Below are 18534 nucleotides of genomic sequence, written 5' to 3' on the forward strand. Positions count from 1 at the left end.
CAATCGATAGTTAATATTATCATCACATTATTTGTTAATTGGGTTAACTTTGAAAAGTCCCTTTGTTAGGGTTTGCTGTACAGTATCCAGTATCTTGTATATAGCTGTGCTATTGGATGCTTCTAGCTTTTTATTTTTAAATGTTTGTGATTTTTAGAAAAGTTGTGCTTTTCAGGTCTAGGTGGTGGCACACGTGGCTGAGCACACACAGTACTATATCCAAGGACCTGGGTTCAAGCCACACTCCCCACCTGCAGGAGGGAAGTTTCAAGAGTGGTGAAGCAGGTCTACAGGTGTCTCTCTGTCTCTCTCCCTCTATCCCCCCCTACGCCCTTTCAAATAAGAGAAAGAAAAGTTGTGCTTTTTTTTCTAGCAATTACTTTTTCAAATTCTTCAGGTAAATACAAACATATTACATATATCCCATTTCCTTTTTTCTTCAGACATTACTGTTTGGCATTTTTTCCTAATTTTTTTATTAGTGATTTCCGAAATAACAGGGAGGTGGTTGGTGGCACACCTGGTTGAGCTCCCATGTTACAATGCACAAGGACCCAGGTTAGAGCCCCTGGTACCCACCTACAAAGGAAAAGCTTTGCTAGTGGTGAAGCAGTATTGCCGGTGTCTTTGCACTCTAGGATATAGCGGAGCATAGAAAAACCTGGGGGCAGAGCCAGGATTGGTTGAAAGGGGGCACTCTAGGATTTAGCGGAGCATAGGAAAACCTGGGGGCGGAGACTGCATCAGAATAAGTCCTCAGCAACACCCTTCCCTCTCGATTTCTGGCTGTCTCTATCCAATAAATAACAACAATAAAAAATAAATAAATAACGGGTCCAATTCCACACTATTCCCATCATGCTGATTGACTTTTGTGGTCTGCCTTGATAAAATGAGTTTGTGTCTTTAAAAAAAAAAAAATGCATTGAAGTCAAATTGCATAACCAGGTTATATAAGTTTCACATGCACATAATTAAAAATCGGCATCTGTATATACTTATATAAGTTCACCATACAGATTCCGTCTTTTGCTTATTTTATTATTTAATATTGATTCACAAAATTATAAGATAACAGGGGGTATAATTCCACACCTTTTCCACCCCCAGAGTTCTGTGTCCCTGTTTCCTCCATTGGAAACTGCAGTGGGTCTCCCAAGGTTACAAATATGGGCTATTATTTCTATAACTACCTATATTTATATAGACTTGCCCACTTTTTCTGTGGTACTTCCTCCTCTTCCTTTCTAAGTCACACGTACTAATTTGTGACTTCCAGATGTCCTTCCTTTTTTCCTCTTCTCTGTCTGGGTCCTGATGGAATTGGAGTTCAAAGGCCTTTGGTCATCCTCCCCTAATATTTCTACCCCCTCTGGGAGTATGGACTAAATCAAAATTCTTTATGGGGTGCAGAAGGGGGAAGTTCTGGCTTCTGTAATTGGTTCTCCACTGAACATGGATGTTGTCAGGTCTATCCATACCCCCAGCCTGTTTCTATCTTTCCCTATTGGGGTGGGGGCAGAGCCCAATTCTATCCTTCACTGATCACTTGACCCCTTTTAGCTGGTTCATTCATCTTGTCTCTTCTTAACCTACTAATTTGAGTTTAGAGTCTAAACTTTATTTTTGTTTTATTTAGTTCATACATCTGTTTCTTCATATCACATATGAACGAAGTCACAGGTGTTTGTCCTTTTTGGCCTGACTTATTTCACTAGCTCCATTCAAAATGTTGCAGACACAATTCTATCTTTTTTTTTAATAGCTGAGGAAGACTCCACTGGGTATGTCTGATGCCCTGGCATCATCGCCCATTCATCTGTGGGTGGGCACTGAGCTTGTCTCCAACTCCTGGCTACTATGTATGATTCTGCAGTGAATATGACCATTTGTGTCTCTTCGACAAGTAAACTCTCTTGGATTTCATTCTTCCTCTGTCACTTCTACCATCCTGTTTCTTTTTTTTCTTAATATTTATGTATTTATTCCCTTTTTTGCTCTTTTTTATTGTTGTAGTTATTGATGTCATTGTTGTTGGATAGGACAGAGAGAAATGGAGAGAGGAGGGGAAGACAGAGAGGAGGAGAGCAAGATAGACACCTGCAGACCTGCTTCACCGCTTGTGAAGCGACTCCCCTGTAGGTGGGGAGCCGGGGGCTCGGACCCGGATCCTTGCGCTTTGTGCCACATGCGCTTATCCCGCTGCGCTACCATCCAGTTTTATCTGTAGCTTACCTCCTATTTTCAGAGTTTACCTTTGTGCTATTAAACGTGTTTTTGCATTTACAGTTGACCTCTCGACTTTATTATTTTGCCATCCCACACTCTACCACTAAGTGATTGAGTCCACTGGTTCCACTTCCTACTTTGCACCATTTGGGTCGACGACGCCATATTTGCTTTGGCAGAACTGGCCTGGCCCTCTCCTCTGTCTCTTCTATCTGTCCCTTTGTTTTTCCCTCAGATGTGCAGATACATATGTTTCCTGCTGTCTGACTGTACCAGTGCTAACTCCCTCACCCCCTCCCTACCATCTCTCAGTTGACACTCATCCTTTAGTGGTTTTTCTCAAGAAAGTCCTATTTGAATAGCATTTCCTGCCTTTGTACATGTAAGCTATCCATGTGGTTTATCTGTAGCCTTTATCCATGAAAAGTAGCCGAGATAAGTGTAACTGTTTCCTAGCCTACAGTCATTTATTTATTTATTTATTATTTACTTCTCTGGTAGATGTGTCCTATGGTCCTCACTCATTGAACTTGGCTGCCAGGAAGGATCTTACCAGTCCACTGTTTTGTTTTGTTTTGTTTTGTTTTCTGACCATATAGTCAAAGAAGTTTTTTTATTCTGATATGAACTATGCTAAGACGATTTTTTTTTTTTTTGCCTCCAGTTGCTGAGGCTTGGTGCTGGCACTACAAATCCACCAATTGAGAAGGGAGAGAGATTTAGAGAGGGATAGACAAAGATACCTGCAGATCTGCTTCACTGCTCGTGAAGTGTCCCCCACCTGCCGGTGGGGAGCAGGGGCTCAAACCTGGGTCCTTGTGTATATCCTTTCATATGCATGCTTAACCGGGTGCACCGCCACCACCCAGCCCCCAGACAATTTCTTTCTAATGGTGTGCCCTATGAAGATGTTGAATTAAATCAGCTCAGAAGCTTGTATCTTTTAAATTCTAGTCCTTTTTTTTTTTTGCTTGTTATTTTAGATCTGTCGTTTGGAACAGTGTGTGTGTGTGTGTCTGTGTGTGTGTGTGTGTCTGTGTGTGTGTGTCTGTGTGTATCTGTGTGTGTGTGTGTGTGTGTGTTCTGTGCTCACTGTTTCTCTCTAGACATTTTTCCCCTTCTTCTTTACCAGAGCACTACTCAGCTCTGGCTTATGGTGGTAAAGGGTTTAACCTGGGACCTCCGACCTTCAGGCATGAGAATCCATACTAATAATAAGTGCACTGTTTTCCACCCCCTGACCTTTTTTTTTTTTAAATCTCTATTGCATTTATCCACTTATTTTTCATTTTCATGGACCCTAGTTCTATGATCTGTATCCTATTTTCTCTTTGGTTCCTTGTGGTTTTGGCATTTTATTTTCATTTTCTTGAATCGAATCACCTCCTATTTCACATCTTTCAGTGGCTTTACCTTTGCTTCATAATTTCCCTTCACAGATGCGATGTTTTGTTTTACATCGAAGAGTACCACACACCCCTCTGGGAACAAAACATATGTGTGGAGTTTAACTAGAGATCTGACTTTTCATGTTTAACTTGATGTTCCTCATAAGATAATAAAAAAAAAAAATCAAAGGAATTAGACTTTTTTTTTATTAGAGCACTGCCCAGATCAGACTGTCGGTGTTGCTGGGGATCAAACCTGTGACCTTTTAACAACAAGTTCTGCATGTTACCCTTGCACTCTTTCCCTGGTCCTGGATTATTAATCTACAGCACAGAATTTTGGGGGCCGGGCAGTGGTGCACCTGGTGGAACATACACACCATCATGCACAAGGACCTGGGTTCCAGTCTCCTCTCCCCACTTGCAAGGAAAGCTTCACAGCACTAAAGCAGGTCTGTAGGTATCTCTCTTTCTCCTTCCACATTCTCTCTTAATTTTTCTGTGTCCTTTCAAATAAAATGGGAAGATAGGGGGTGGGGCGGTGGTGCATCACATGGTAAGCTCACATGGCACAAAGTGCAAGGACTGGTACAAGGATCCTGGTTTGAGCCCCCAGCTCCCCACCTGCAAGGGAGTCGCTTCACAGGCAGTGAAGCAGGTCTGCAGGTGTCTATCTTTCTCTCCCCCTCTCTGTATCCCCTCCTCTCTCGATTTCTGTCTGACCTATCCAACAATAACATCAACAGCAACAATAACAATAATGACAACAACAAGGGCAACAAAAATGGGGAAAAATGGCCTCCAGGAGCAGTGGATTCATGGTGCAGGCACTGAGCCCCAGCAAACAAACCTGGAGGCAAAAAAAAAATAAAATAAAATAAAATAAAATAAAATAAAATAAAATAAAATAGGAAGAGAGAAAGAGAAAGGAGGAAGAGGGTGGGACAGAGAGAGAGAAAGAAAAAAATGGCCACCAGGAGCAGTGGATTCATACTGCTAGTAGTGTGCCTCAGAAACAACCCTAGTGACAATAATAACAATAGTAGTAATAATAATGATGTAAAATAAAAATAAAACCGAGCTTTTTTTTTTTCCCTCCAGGGTTATTGCTGGGCTCGGTGCCTGCACCATGAATCCACCGCTCCTGGAGGCCATTTTTCCCCCTTTTGTTGCCCTAGTTGCGGTTATCATTGCCATTGTTGACGTTGCTTTGTTGTTGGATAGGACAGAGAGAAATGGAGAGAGGAGGGGAAGACAGAGAGAGAGGGGAGAGAAAGATAGACACCTGCAGACCCGCTTCACCGCCCGTGAGGCGACTCCCCTGCAGGTGGGGAGCCGGGGGCTCGAACCGGGATCCTTACGCCGGTCCCTGCGCTTTGCGCCACGTGCGCTTAACCCACTGCGCCACCGCCCGACCCCCAAAACCGAGCATTCTATCAGCAATGTGAAGTAACAGTCACTCACCTGGGCTGCATCTTAGCTGCCCGAACTCCCCCTTAAGTACTGGAGCCAGTGCTACGTGTATTATCCCCAGCAGGGTTGGGGGAGTTGTTTTGATTTCTGAGGGGTTTTGTTTATTTGTTTGTTTTGAGATGACCCAGTGGTTTGCATCTCTGAGCCATCACATAACGGTGGTGAGGGGCTGGGGAGACAGCATAGTGGTTGTGCAAACAGACTCTCATGCCTGAGGCTCTGAGGTCCCAAGTTCCATCTCCAGCACCAGCATAAGCCAGAACTGAGCAGTGCTCTGGTGAAACAAATAATAATAATAACAACAATAAAAATAATATGATGGGAAAGTGCTAAGATGCTCCTATCTTGCTTTTGTTAGCTGACTGTGGAGGAAAAAAATACAAGATTGGAAGTGACTGCGAGTTATGTAAATATTATGACTGATAACTATCATCGGCACTAGAAAAGAGTGGAGACACAAAAGGAAGATGTCAGGTTATCTGATACCCTTCAAGGCTCTCTCTGTTGTATACACAACATGATTCAACATAGAATTAGTCACTGTCGCTGATACCTTGGGTTCACAGTTAACTGAGGCAGCTACTATCTGCTCACAAAAATGAAAGCTCTGGGAGCTAAATGGTGGGTGGTCCCCAGAGGGGAAGAGGGGCTCAAGTTATATTTTGACGGATGGAAACTGGCCTTTTGGTGGTGGTAGCTGTAAGCTGGCTTACACAGGTGGCTGTGGAAAGGGTGGGAGAAGGAATAGCCCCAGGGTACATCTGGCTGGGGTGGGGGGGTGTCCCATAGGGAGCTTGAAAGGAGAAAAGTAAATCTCAGAGCAGACTAAAGGAATTGGGGGTTAATTAATTTTATTTATTCATGTACGTACTTATTTACCTCTAGCCCAATGACGCCAGAAGAGCTAGAGTCATCGTCAGGAGTGACATGTTTTGACATGTCTGTGTCTGTGTTTATCTCTGTATGTCTGTATGTATGTCTGGGTCTGTATGGCTGTGTGTGTGTCTGTTTCTATATGTCTGTATGTTTCTGCCCTTGTGTGTCTGTATGTTTCTGACTGTGTGTGTGTGTGTGTGTGTGTGTGTGTGTGTGTGAGAGAGAGAGAGAGAGAGAGAGAGAGAGAGAATCTAAAAGCTGTGAGACTAGAAAGAGCCCCGCAGTTCAGCTGGGCATAGATAGTCACAGGTGTGAGATTTTGCTTTTGGACGCTGTGCACAAAGCCATTTTACCACCACCCCCAAGAGAGTCGTGAGTCACTGATGCATCACCCGCCTTGCTGGGCCCTTGCTGCCGCAAGCCCCTGACTTCTGCAGCAAGGCACTGACTTCCTGTGCTTTTTCGTCCACAGGCAAGAACTGGGACCTGACGGCCGCTCTGAGCGACTATGAGCAGCTCCGGCAGGTGCACACAGCCAACCTGCCGCCCGTGTTCAACGAGGGCCGGTGTCCCGCTCAGCCGCAGCCACAGCAGCGAGAGCCGCTGCAGCCCACGCACAAGGGGGAGCGGCCCTGTCTGCAGAGACAGGACGACATCGCCCAAGGTACCCAACCGGCACAGAGCCCAGCCCCCGATTGTGCAGAGCAGGGGCCCTTGAGCTCCAAGGAGGCTGCTCCAACCCCAGAAAACACCCCTCCCCCTTACCCAGCACCACTCACAGGATCAAAAACCTGTTGGTTCTGGTCAGAATAACTTAACTTGAATGCCATTTCTACTTTTCTTTTTTTCCTTTTTTTTTTTTTTTTCTTACCAGAGCACTGCTAAACTCCATCTTCTGGTGATGCTGGGGATTGAACCTGGGACCTTTGCTGTCTCGGACACGAAAAAAGCACTATGCTATCTCCCTAGTCTCTTTCTTTTTATTTTATTTATTTATTTATTTATTTATTTTTAATTTTAATTTTTTTTTAATTTTATTTATTTTCCCTTTTGTTGCCCTTGTTGTTTTTATTGTTGTTGTAGTTATTATTGTTGTCGTCGTCGTTGTTAGATAGGACAGAGAGAAATGGAGAGAGGAGGGGAAGACAGAGAGGGGGAGAGAAAGATAGACACCTGCAGACATGCTTCACCACCTGTGAAGTGACTCCCCTGCAGGTGGGGAGCCGGGAGCTGGAACCGGCATCCTTATGATGGTTCCTGTTCTTTGCACCACGTGAGTTTAACCTGCTGCGCTACCACCCGACTCCCTTTATTTATTTATTTTTAAAGATAAAGACAGACAGAGGAAGAGAGTGAAAGAAGTCACAACACCATAGCTTCCTTCAATGCAGTGGGAGTCAGGCTCGAACCTGAGTCGTGTTTAGGGCAAAGCAACGGACTATCCAAGAAAATTAATTCACCAACCTATCAGTGTCATTACTGTCCATTACGTTTGAATTTGGGAAGAAGCCCCCTGTACTGGATGGAGACTAGAGCAGGGTTGAGTTTTCTTCATCTCAGAGTGGAAGACTAGGACCTCAGCTGAGCAAGGAGCTGACCAGATCAGGCTCATTGGAAAGGAACTGAGAGAAGGTTCAAGCCCCCTGTCCCCACCTGCAGGGAGGAAGCTTCACGAATGGTGAAGCAGGGCTGCAGGTGTCTCTCCTTCTTTCTCTGTCTTCCCCTCCCCTCTCAATTTCTCTGTCTCTATCAAAATAATAAGAGACTGACAGCAGTGGATTCATCTTGTAGGCACTGTGCCCCAGGGATAACCCTGGTGGCAATATAAATAAAAATTTAAAAGACACAAAATGCCACCTTTATGCCCCCAGTGGAAATACTTGTGGATTTGCCTCAGGGTTCAGACCATACTCAAATACTAGTTTGATGTTTGTTTCCCCGGGGGGGGGGGGGGGGAGTCTGCTACTTTACTAATACTTTTTATTTTTTGCCTCCAGGGTTATCGCTGGAGCTTAGTGCCTACACTATGAACCCACTGCTCCTATGTGGCCATTTCTTTCTTTTTTTTTTTTTTTGATAGAACAGAGAGAAATTGAGAAGGGAGGCTTTATTAATTCTCTATGATGACCAATATGAGTTCTGAAAATCACACACACACACACACACACACACACACACACACACTGAGGGCTGGGCAGTGAACCCAGGTTCAAGCCTCCACTCCCCACCAGCAGGGGTGACACTTCATGAACAGTGAAGCAGGTCTGAAGGTATTTATCTTTCACTCTCCTTCTCTTTTTTTTTTTAATTCTTTGTTGTTGTTGTTGTTGTTATTTATTTTTACCATTGAACCTGGGACCTCAGAGCCTCAGGCCTGAGAGTCTCTTTGCATAATCATTATGCTGTCTCCTCTGCCCTCTCCTCTTTTCTATCTCCTCTCCCTTCTTAATGTCTCTCTCTCCTGTCAAATAAAATAGAAAAAAAAATGTAAAAAGTGTCCAACAGGAGTGTTGGATTTGAAGTGCAGACACTGAGCTCCAGTAGTAACCCTTTTGGCAATTAAAAAAAAATCACGGGGGGCCGGGCGGTAGTGCAGCGGGGTAAGTGGCGCAAAGCACAAGGGCTGCCATAAAGATCCCGATTTGAGCCCCTGGCTCCCCACCTGCAGGGGGGTCGCTTCACAAGTGGTGAAGCAGGTCTTCAGGTATCTGTCTTTCTCTCCCCTTCTTTGTCTTCCTCTCCTCTCTTGATTTCTTTCTGTCCTATCCAACAATGACGACAGCAATAACAACAATAATAGTAACAATAACAATAAAGAACAAGGGTAACAAAAGGGGAAAAATGGCCTCCAGGAGCAGTGAATTTGTAGTGCAGGCGCCAAGTCCCAGCAATAACTCTGGAGGCAAAAAAAAAAAAAAAATCACGCACATACACACACTGCCAGGCGATAGCACACCTGGTTTAGTGCACACTTATCATGGGCAAGGACCCAGGTTCAAGCCCCCATCCCCTACCTGCAAAGAGGAAGCTTCATGAGTGGTGGGTGAAGTATTGCTGCAGATATGTCTCTGTGTCTCTCACCCTCTCTAGCTTCCCTTCCCCCTCAATGTCTCTCTGTCTTATCAAATAAAAATAACAAATAGGTAAATAAATAACAGCACAGAAAGCCTGAGCTGGTGAAGTAGTTCTCTTAGACAGTGCACTGCTTTGTCATGTGCACAATCCAGGTTTGAGCCCAGCCCCCCGCCACACTGAAGAAAGCTTAGGCACAGTGTTCTTTTTCTGTCTCTTTATCTCTGTCTCGGTCTTTCTATCTGGGAAAAAAAAAAAGTCATCCAGTAGCAGCGAGGCCCAAGTTATGAAAGTAAAAAAAAAAAAAAGTGTCACATAAAGGGGTCAAGGAAATAACATAGTGGTTATCACAATGACTTTCATGGCTGCAACTCTGAGGTTCCAGGTTCAATGATCAGTGCTCTGGTGAAAAATAAAAATAATCATGTGATTGACTTGCCAACAAGTGCACATGTGGTGCATAGAGAAACCCTACTCAAGTGGTCCTGGAGATGGCACAGTGGATAAAGCATTGGATTCTCAAGCATGAGGTCTTGAGTTCAATCCCTGGCAGTACATGCACCAGAGTGATATCTGGTTCTTTCTCTCTCTCTTTTCTCTTATCTTTCTCATAAATAAATAAATAAATAAATAAATAAATAAATTTCTTTAAAGAGAGAGAAACCTCATTCGATGGGGGTTGGGCAGTGGTGCATCAGGTTAAGCACATTTATCACCATGAGCAAAGACCCTCGACTCCCTACCTACTGGGTGGATACTTCACAAGCGGTGAAGCAGGTCTGCAAGTGTCTGTCTTTCTCTCTATCTCCTCTCCCTCTCAATTTCTCTCTGTCCTGTCAAAAAAGAAGAAGAAGAGACAGGAAGGAAGGAAGGAAGGAAGGAAGGAAGGAAGGAAGGAAGGAAGGAAGGAAGGAAGGGGTAAAAATGGCTGCCAGTATTCGTCATGCAGGCATCAAGCCCCAGCAATAACCCTGGAGAAGAAAGAGAGAAAGAAAGAAAGAAAGAAAGAAAGAAAGAAAGAAAGAAAGAAAGAAAGAAAAGGAAAGGAAAGAAGGAGGAGGAAGGGAGGGAGGGAAGACGAGGGAAGGAAGGAAGGAAGGAAACCCAGTCATTGTCACTTGCCCCGAGCTGGGAAGCCCAGGCAGAACTGGACCAGAGTTGACCAGTGTTTTCTGAGGAGACTAAAACAGCACAGCATAGGGGAGCAGGAAGCTCAAACTGACTAGCAGAATAGCCTGCAAATCAAAGCCACAGCAGCGAGAGCAGGAGTCCATTGCTCCCTGTCTTGAGTGTATAGGTGCATTGGGAAAAACAAAAGCAATGAATAGAGGAGGGGGGACGGACAGTATATTGATGATGATGCAAAGAGATTCCCACACTGAGGCTCCAAAAGTCCCAGCTTCAGTCCCCTGCAACACTAAGTCAGAGTGAATGACCAAGTGGTAAAAATTCAATAAATAACAAGAGGGCTGCTCTTGTTATTTCAGATCTAAATACGGGTCTGCTGATATTTATTATTATTATTATTTATATATTGGATAGAGATAGCCAGAAGTTGAGAGGAAGGGGGGGACAGAGAGGGAAAGAGACAGAGAGACACCTACAGCACTGCTTCACCACTTGCAAAGGTTTCCCCCTGCAGGTGGGGTCCAGGGGCTCGAAGCCAGGTCCTTGAGCATTGCAACATGTGTGCTCAACCAGGTGCACCACCACCCGGTCCCAGGTCTGCTGATCTTTAACCAAGCTGGTGTAGACCCATGCCTGGGACTGGCAGCCCCCTTTGCAAATGCTTTCATGGCTCAGGGTGAATCAGTGCCCTGTGCCACGGGTGTTGGGGGTAGAGGTTTCCCCACAGAGGGGCAGCAGGCAACCATGACAGGCCAGCAGTGAACTGTGTGTGTGCGCGTGTGTGTGCTTGTGCGTGTGCACTGTTATGTACCTCATTTGTTGTGTGCACTCACGTGTGTACATGTGACCTGTGTGTATGCATCGTGTGTGCGCGTCCAAGTGTGCATGTGTGTGTGGCTGTGTGCTGTGTGCACGTATGTACCCATGCCCATGCTCAAGCCCACGGCCATGCTCCGCTCTCCCCCTGCAGAGAAGCGCCTCTCCCGGGGCATCTCCCACGCCAGCTCCGCCATCGTCTCCCTGGCCCGCTCCCACGTGGCGAGCGAGTGCAACAGCGAGCAGTTCCCTCTGGAGATGCCCATCTATACATTCCAGCTGCCAGACCTGAGCGTGTACAGTGAGGACTTCCGGAGCTTCATCGAGCGGGACCTGATCGAGCAGGCCACTATGGTGGCCCTGGAGCAAGCAGGTGAGTGGCAGGGGCGTGGGGCTTGAGGCATAGGCTCAGTGGCAAGTTTACAACAGTGAGTGTGAAAGACACACACACTTCCGGTCTGGGATTCACAGCTCAGACTCTGCACCGTTGCATCACAACCTTGCCTGTCTGAAGTCAGGCTCTGCTCTGGCCCAGCTGGGTGCAGGGCTGGTGACATGTCCAGCCAGGTCTGGCCTGTCCCCTTGGCAGAGAACAGACGCTATGCTGTGTGGCCTCACTTCTCTGCTTCCCTCCTCCCAGCTCCCCCAAGGCTGCCCACAACAAAATAAGAATGATCATGACTTTATAGAAAAACAGGAGACACTTCTGTGGCCTTGAGCCAATCATGTAGCTGCCCTGAGATTCAGTTTCCTGACTGGGAAGAGGTGAAGACAGTGCAGGCCTGGTGAGTCCTTGGAGAACTAAACAATACGCTTGCACAGTTCTTAGTCTCCTGCTCGCCCCAGCTGTGCCAGCCTCTGGGGTGACCTGTCCCCCTCCCTTCCCTCTCTCTTTTTTTAATTATCTATTGAATAGAGACAGTCAGAAATTGAGAGGGTAGGGGGAGATAGAGAGGGAGAGAGACAGAGAGACACCTGCAGCATTCCTTCACCACTTGAAAAGCATTCCCCATGCAGGTGGGAACCAAGGGCTCGAACCTGGGTCCTTGCACACCATAGCAGGTATGCTCAACCAGGTGTGCCACCACCCTGCCCCTTCACCTCCCTTCTCCTTAGCATTTCCTCTGACATCCTTGTGAGGAAGAGACTGAGGAATCAAGCCAACCTTGTCCTCTTCAGAGTTACTGAGGATAAAGTCATGAGTTCAAAGCGAATGTCTAGAGCAGAGAAAGAATGGTAGCTGTTTCACTAATGGTCATTTATTTACATTATAGCTTTTTACCCAATCACATGTTGTGGGGCATTCTGTGCCCTTCCTCTCAGGTTCACTGTAGCTGCCAGCATGGACTGAGAGTATAAATGGGGCAAGTCCTCTAACCTGGTGAGAACCATTGCTCCCCCCGGGGTCAAGGCCAAAGCCTTTGGTTCTGACTCTACTGTCACCAGCTTTTGCCTCTGCTTGGAGCAGAGCCTGCACTTCCAATGTCCTTGTGTGTGGAGGTGCTTCCATGTCCCAAGAGAGCAGAAAGGTCATCCTGACTGAGACAGTGAGAGACAGCTTGGAAGACCTGCAGCCTGCAAGCGCTTCTCTTTTGGGAAGTGGCGCTTGTCTCAGCTCCTGGTGAAGACACAAAATCGCCAAGTACTTTTGAAGGCTGTGAAAGAAGATAACAGATGTCCATAGGATGATGGGAACTTGACAGTGGTGAGTGGGCCTGTCCATTTTCTGTCAGTCCTTGCAGTGAGGGTGAGGCAAGTACACCCACAGAGGAGCACGGTTTCAGGATGCCAGCAAAGGGTAGTGCTGTGCCTGCAGCTGGTGCCAAAGGACGTTACTGCTGGGCCTGGCAGAGAAGCAAGTGGAAGGAGCTGGCACCACCAGGAGGTGTGGCTTCAGAGAGAGAGAGAGGAGGAGGGAGAAGCAGATTCTCCAACCTCACTCCTCACTCTCCGCCCCTCCCCCAGGCTAGAGCAGAGAGCACCTTCCTTGGGGGAACATCTAAAGTTCACCTGTGGGTTCCAAGGACACAGACCTACAAGGGCAAATGAAAGCACTCAGAAAGTTGGCATGTTAGGGATTTCCCAGGCCTGAGCTCCAGTGCTGACAGGCAGAGCAAGCATGTGAGTTGAGTTTGGCTTTTTCCTTTTTTTTTTTTTTTTTTTTTTTTTTTTTGGTGAGGGGGGCTGGGCATCTGGCTTCAGACAACATGTGTTTGAAACCTCCAGAATACCCTGCCTTTTTAAGTTAATGATTTAATAATGATTAACAAGATTATAAGATAACAGAGGTACAATTCTATATATTTCCCACCATCAGAGTCCCGTGTCACATCCCCTCCATTGGAAGATTTCCCTATTCTTTCTCCCCCTGGGAGTACAGACCAAAATTCTTTATGGGGTACAGAAGGTGGGAGTTCTGGTTTCTGTAGTTGCTTCTCTGTTGGACATGGAAATTGGCAGGTCAATCCATACCCCCAGTCTGTTTCTATCTTTCCCTAATGAGGTAGGGGTCTGGGGAGGTGACACTGGGACACATTAGTGAGATTGTCTGCCCCGGGAAGTCAGGATGGGATCATAGTAGCATCTGCAGCTTGGTGGCTGAAAGGCAGTAAGATATAAAGCAGGACAAAGTGTTTAATACACAGGAACCCAAAAGTAGGAATAGAGCAGATGAAAATAGAGGTCTCTCTGTGGGAAAAAAACTAGGAAGTCCAGTTTAGGCATATTCCAAGATGCCCATGACTTTAGTAATTTTTTTCTTTTTTTAATTTTCATTTATAAAATGGAAGTATTGACAAGACTATAGGATAAGAGGGGTACATTTCCACACAATGCCCACCCCCAGAACTCCATATCCAATCCCCTCCCTTGATAGCTTCCCTATTCTTTATCCCTCTGGGAGTAATTTTTGCCTGAATCCAACAGCTAACATGGAGGTAGACTAAAAATATTGTCTGGGAAGATGGTGTCAGAGTTGAGAATAGGACTAGAAAGCTGGATTAGGGCAGAGAGTAGCTCCCAAACATGAGGAAAATATATAAACACCATTAACTATTCACCCTATCGATCTAACCCTGGGCCTATATATCTGTTCATATTTAGCACAGGAGCCTGTGTGACCTCTGAGTCCCTGTCAGTCTGAGCTTATAGACCTTTCAGTTCTCTCTTGAAGGGTGTGGGTAGCGATGCTTTTGACAGTGGCTGTGCTTTTGACAGCAGAGGCAGTGTGCATTCACACAACACCTACTATATGTTTCCATGCGTTATTCAGCTGTAACTACCAAGGAGGGGGGAGAAATCTTTTTTTTTACTTTTTTTAAGGATTTTTTAGTATTTATTTATTTATTCCCTTTTGTTGCCCTTGTTGTTTTATTGTTGTAGTTATTGTTGTTGTTGTTATTGTTGTCATTGTTGGGTAGGACAGAGAGATGGAGAGAGGACGGGAAGACAGAGAGGGGAGAGAAAGATAGACACCTGCTGACCTGCTTCACCATCTGTGAAGTGACTCCCCTGCAGATGGGGAGCCGGGGGCTTGAACCAGGGTCCTTATGCCGGTCCTTGTGCTTTGTGCCACCTGCGCTTACCCCACTGTGCTACCGCCTGACTCCTGAAAGAGAAATTGTTTTAAAAAATACGTACATGATGCCCCGCTTCCCCATAACCCCGCCCCACTAGGGAAAGAGAGAGAAACAGGCAGGGAGTATGGATCAACCTGCCGACACCCATGTTCAGCGGGGAAGCAATTACAGAAGCCAGACCTTCCACTTTCTGCACCCCATAATGACCCTGGGTCCATATTCCTAGAGGGGTAAAGAATAGGAAAGCTGTCAGGGGAGGGGATGGGATACAGAGTTCTGGTGGTGGGAACTGTGTGGAGTTGTACCCCTCATATCATATCCTATGGTTTTTGTCAGTGTTTCCTTTTTATGAATAAAAAATTTTAAAATAATAATAGTAAGTACATGGGGGGCGCAGGTGGTGGTGCAACTGGTTGAGCATACATGTTACATACTCAAAAACCCAGGTTTGAGCCCCCAGTCCCCACCTATAAGGGGAAAGCTTTGTGAGTGGTGAAGCAGGGCTGCAGGTATCTCTCTCTGTCTCTCTTCCTATTACCCCCTTCCCTCTCAATTTCTGGCTGTCTCTATCAAATAAATAAAGATAAAAATAAACCTTAAAATATAATAAGTACATGGGGCCAGGTGGTGGCGGTGGTGGAACTGGTTAAGAGCAAGCATTACAGTGCACAAGGTCCCAGGTTCAATCCCATGGTCCCCACCTGCAGGGGGAAAGTGGGGAAGCGGGGCTGCAGGTGTCTGTCTCTTTCCTCTCTCTATCCCTTCTCCTCTCTCAATTTCTCTCTCTCTCTATCCAATATTAAATAAGTAAAAAGTGTAAAAAAAAAAAAAAGGTAATGATAAATACATGACAGGTAGGGGAGATAGCATAATGGTTCTGGAAAAGACTGTCATGCCTGAAACCCCGAATTCCCAGGTTCAATCCCCAACACCACCATAAGTCAGAGCTGAGCAGTGATCTGGAAAAATAAATTTTAAAAACTGGAAATATATATATATATATGCAAAATTTCTAGTTACTGTTTTACTGTTGATTTCTGAGGTCACTGCACTGTGACCTGTAGAGTCTATAATCTGTATGGTTTCAAATTTGCTGAGACTTCTGCTTTCAGGTCTAGAATATGGTTGGGCTTTTAGTTTTAGTGTTCTATGTATGCCTAAAAGGAATATTGAGGGGCTGGGTGGTGGCACAGCCAATTGAGCAGACAAGTTACCATGCGAATAGATCCAGCTAGTCCCCACCTGCGGGGTCAGAGGAAGCTTCATGAGCAGTGGAACAGCGCTGCAGGTGTCTCTCTTTCTCTCTCCTTACCTCCCTCTCTTCTCTCAATTTCTCTCTGTCCTAAGACTTAGGGGACCGGGCGGTGGTACATCTGGTTAAGTGCTATATTATTACAGTGTTCAAGGACCTGGGTTCAAGCCCCCATTCCCCACCTGCAGGGGGTTGCTTCCCAAGCAGTGAAACAGGTCTGCAGATGTCTGTCTCTCCCTTTCTATCAGCTAAAAGGGGGAAATGGCTACCAGAAGTAGTGGGTTCATTGTGCAGGCACCAAGCCCCAGCAATAACCCTGGTGGCAATTCAAAAAGAAGGCAGAGGAGGAGGAGGAAGAGGAGGAGGAAGGGAAGAGGAAAGAAAACTGAGTATTCCATTATGGATTATATTTATAAATCTAGAATACATGTAGCTTTATATGTGTCTATTAAGTTTCTCAAATCTGTTTGGCATTTGTTCACCTCTTATGTCAGAAGCTGCATTTTAACATCTACTATTGTGAGTGTACATCAACTAAAGCTGTGTCCTCCTCATGGGCTGAGCATTGAGACATCAGTAAAGAGCATCTATTTATGTTGACTAAGGCTTTTTTGCCCTGCCGTTTATTTTATCTGACATTAATATAGTTATCCTACTGTCTTTTAGGTTAAAATGACCTGATTTGTTATTGGTCATACTTTTTTATCTTGAGCGCTTTTTGTACTCCCATGTTTTTAACTGTGTCCTCTTAAAACATCATGGAACTGATTTGTTCTTAAAGTCAGTTTTTCACCTTTTGTCTTTTAACAGATGCACTTAATTCCAATGTAACCACTAATTGTCTTTGTTCTATCTTCTAAGCCCCCTTTCCATTCAGTTGAGTATTGTTTTTAGTCATTTCATTCTTTCCCTCTACTAATTTAAGAGTTAGGGGACCGGGCGGTGGTATACCTGGCTAAGTGCTATATTATTACAGTGTTCAAGGACCTGGGTTCAAGCCCCCATTCCCTACCTACAGGGGGTTGCTTCACAAGTAGTGAAACAGGTCTGCAGGTGTCTTTCTCTCCCTCTCTATCTCCCCTTCTTTCTCAATTTCTCTGTCCTGTCCTATCAAGTATAACAGAAAGAGAGGAAGGAAGGAAGGAAGAAGGAAGGAAGGAAGGAATATAGGAAGGAAGGAAGGAAGGAAGGAAGGAAGGAAGGAAGGAAGGAAGGAAGGAAGGAAGGAAGGAAGGAAGGAAGGGAGGGAGGGAGAGAGGGAGGGAGGGAGGGAGGAAGGGAGGAAGGGGGGAAGGGAAGAAGGGAGGGAGGAAGGAAAGAAAGGGAAAAAAAGGAAAAATGGCCACCAGGAGCATTGGATTCATGGTGCTGGCACCAAGCCCCAGCAACAAGCCTGGTGGCAAAAGAAAAAAAAAATTAGGGAGTCAGGTTGTAGCGCAGGTGGCGCAAAGCGCAAGGACCGGCATAAGGATCCTGCGCTTTGTACCATATATGCTTAACCCGCTGCGCTACAGCCTGACACCCATTTTCATATTTTTAAAACATATTAAACATATTTACAGTCTCTAGCTGACCATTTGTTTTGTTTTGTTTTGCCTTAAGTTCACAGGTATCTATGAACTGCCAGTTTTACTCCAATCACAATTACTTGTTTCTTATTGGACCCAATCTGGGATTGTAAGCGGTTCATCAGTGTGGGAATCTTGTGTGGACTGTGTTGAAATACACTCAACTATGATAAGAGATACATGTTTGTTTATGCCACACTCCCAAGGGAAATTTCTACTCTATAACCAACTTTATGTTAATTTCTTATCTTTGGAACTTCAAGCTACAAATCAATTTTAGCTCAAGTCAGATGTCCTGCAATAATTAATATATGTGGGGGGATATGTTTTCATTTGTTGTTTGTTTGAGGCCCATCTGGGGGAGGTAAATTTATCTTCCAGCTTCTATTTCTGACTGTCTATACAATAAACAAAGATAGTTAAAATAAAATAAAGGATTTCTTAAAAGGAAAAGAAAATTCCTTCCAACACTTGCATTTTGTTTATCTTATTTTATTAGTGATTTAATATTGATTTACAAAATTACATGTCAACATGTGGAGTATAATTCCACATCATTCTCACCACCAGAGTTCTGAATCTTCAGTCTCTATCCCCTGCAAACCACCACAGTTCCATTAAGATTGTAGGCAAAGGCCAACCATCACCTACAACCATATGTCTACACTTATACATAATTGGCCCCTTTTTTTCTTCCAGATCTAATCCTCTCTTCCCCTCCAAGCCACTAGTGACACCATTACTACCTCCATATGTCCCTCTTCTTTTCCTTCTCTCTCTCCGGGTGCTGATGGAGCTGGAGTGCAGAGTCCTCTTATCTTCTTCCTATCACTTCTCCGCCACTGGGAGTATGGATCAAGGTTGTTTTTAAGGTGCAGAAGGTAGGAGTTCTGGCCTCTGTAATTGCTTCTCTGCTGGACTTGGGCATTGGCAAGTCGATCCATACCCCCAGCCTGTTTCTATCTTTCCCTAATGGGCCAGAGCTCTGGAGAGGCGAGTTTCCAGGACACACTGGTTAAGTCGGCTGCCCAGAGAAGTTAGGATGGAATCATGGTAGCATCTGCAACTTGGAATCTGGAAGGTGACAGGATATAAAGTGAGACCAAAAAATGGTCAATGAACGGGAACTAAAAAGTAGGAATAGAGCAGATGAG

The 18534-nt window shown here is 45.2% G+C and overlaps 1 protein-coding gene across 7 annotated transcripts in view; it reads left to right on the plus strand.

Annotated features, from left to right (window-relative positions):
• OTUD7A (OTU deubiquitinase 7A) overlaps positions 1-18534 on the plus strand; it is a 294139-nt gene that overhangs the window by 245252 nt on the left and 30353 nt on the right. For all 7 annotated transcript variants that reach the window (XR_009546568.1, XR_009546569.1, XR_009546572.1 and 4 more), the window contains 2 exons: positions 6439-6630; positions 11137-11355. Coding sequence is in view for 1 of the 7 variants with exons in the window: in XM_060179266.1 (XP_060035249.1) it covers positions 6439-6630; positions 11137-11355 (411 nt within the window). In the remaining 6 variants the exon portion in view is untranslated. The remainder of the gene's footprint in view (positions 1-6438; positions 6631-11136; positions 11356-18534) is intronic.

The sequence above is a fragment of the Erinaceus europaeus genome, chromosome 20 (assembly GCF_950295315.1).
Source record: "Erinaceus europaeus chromosome 20, mEriEur2.1, whole genome shotgun sequence".
In the NCBI taxonomy this organism is placed as follows: Eukaryota; Metazoa; Chordata; class Mammalia; order Eulipotyphla; family Erinaceidae; genus Erinaceus; species Erinaceus europaeus.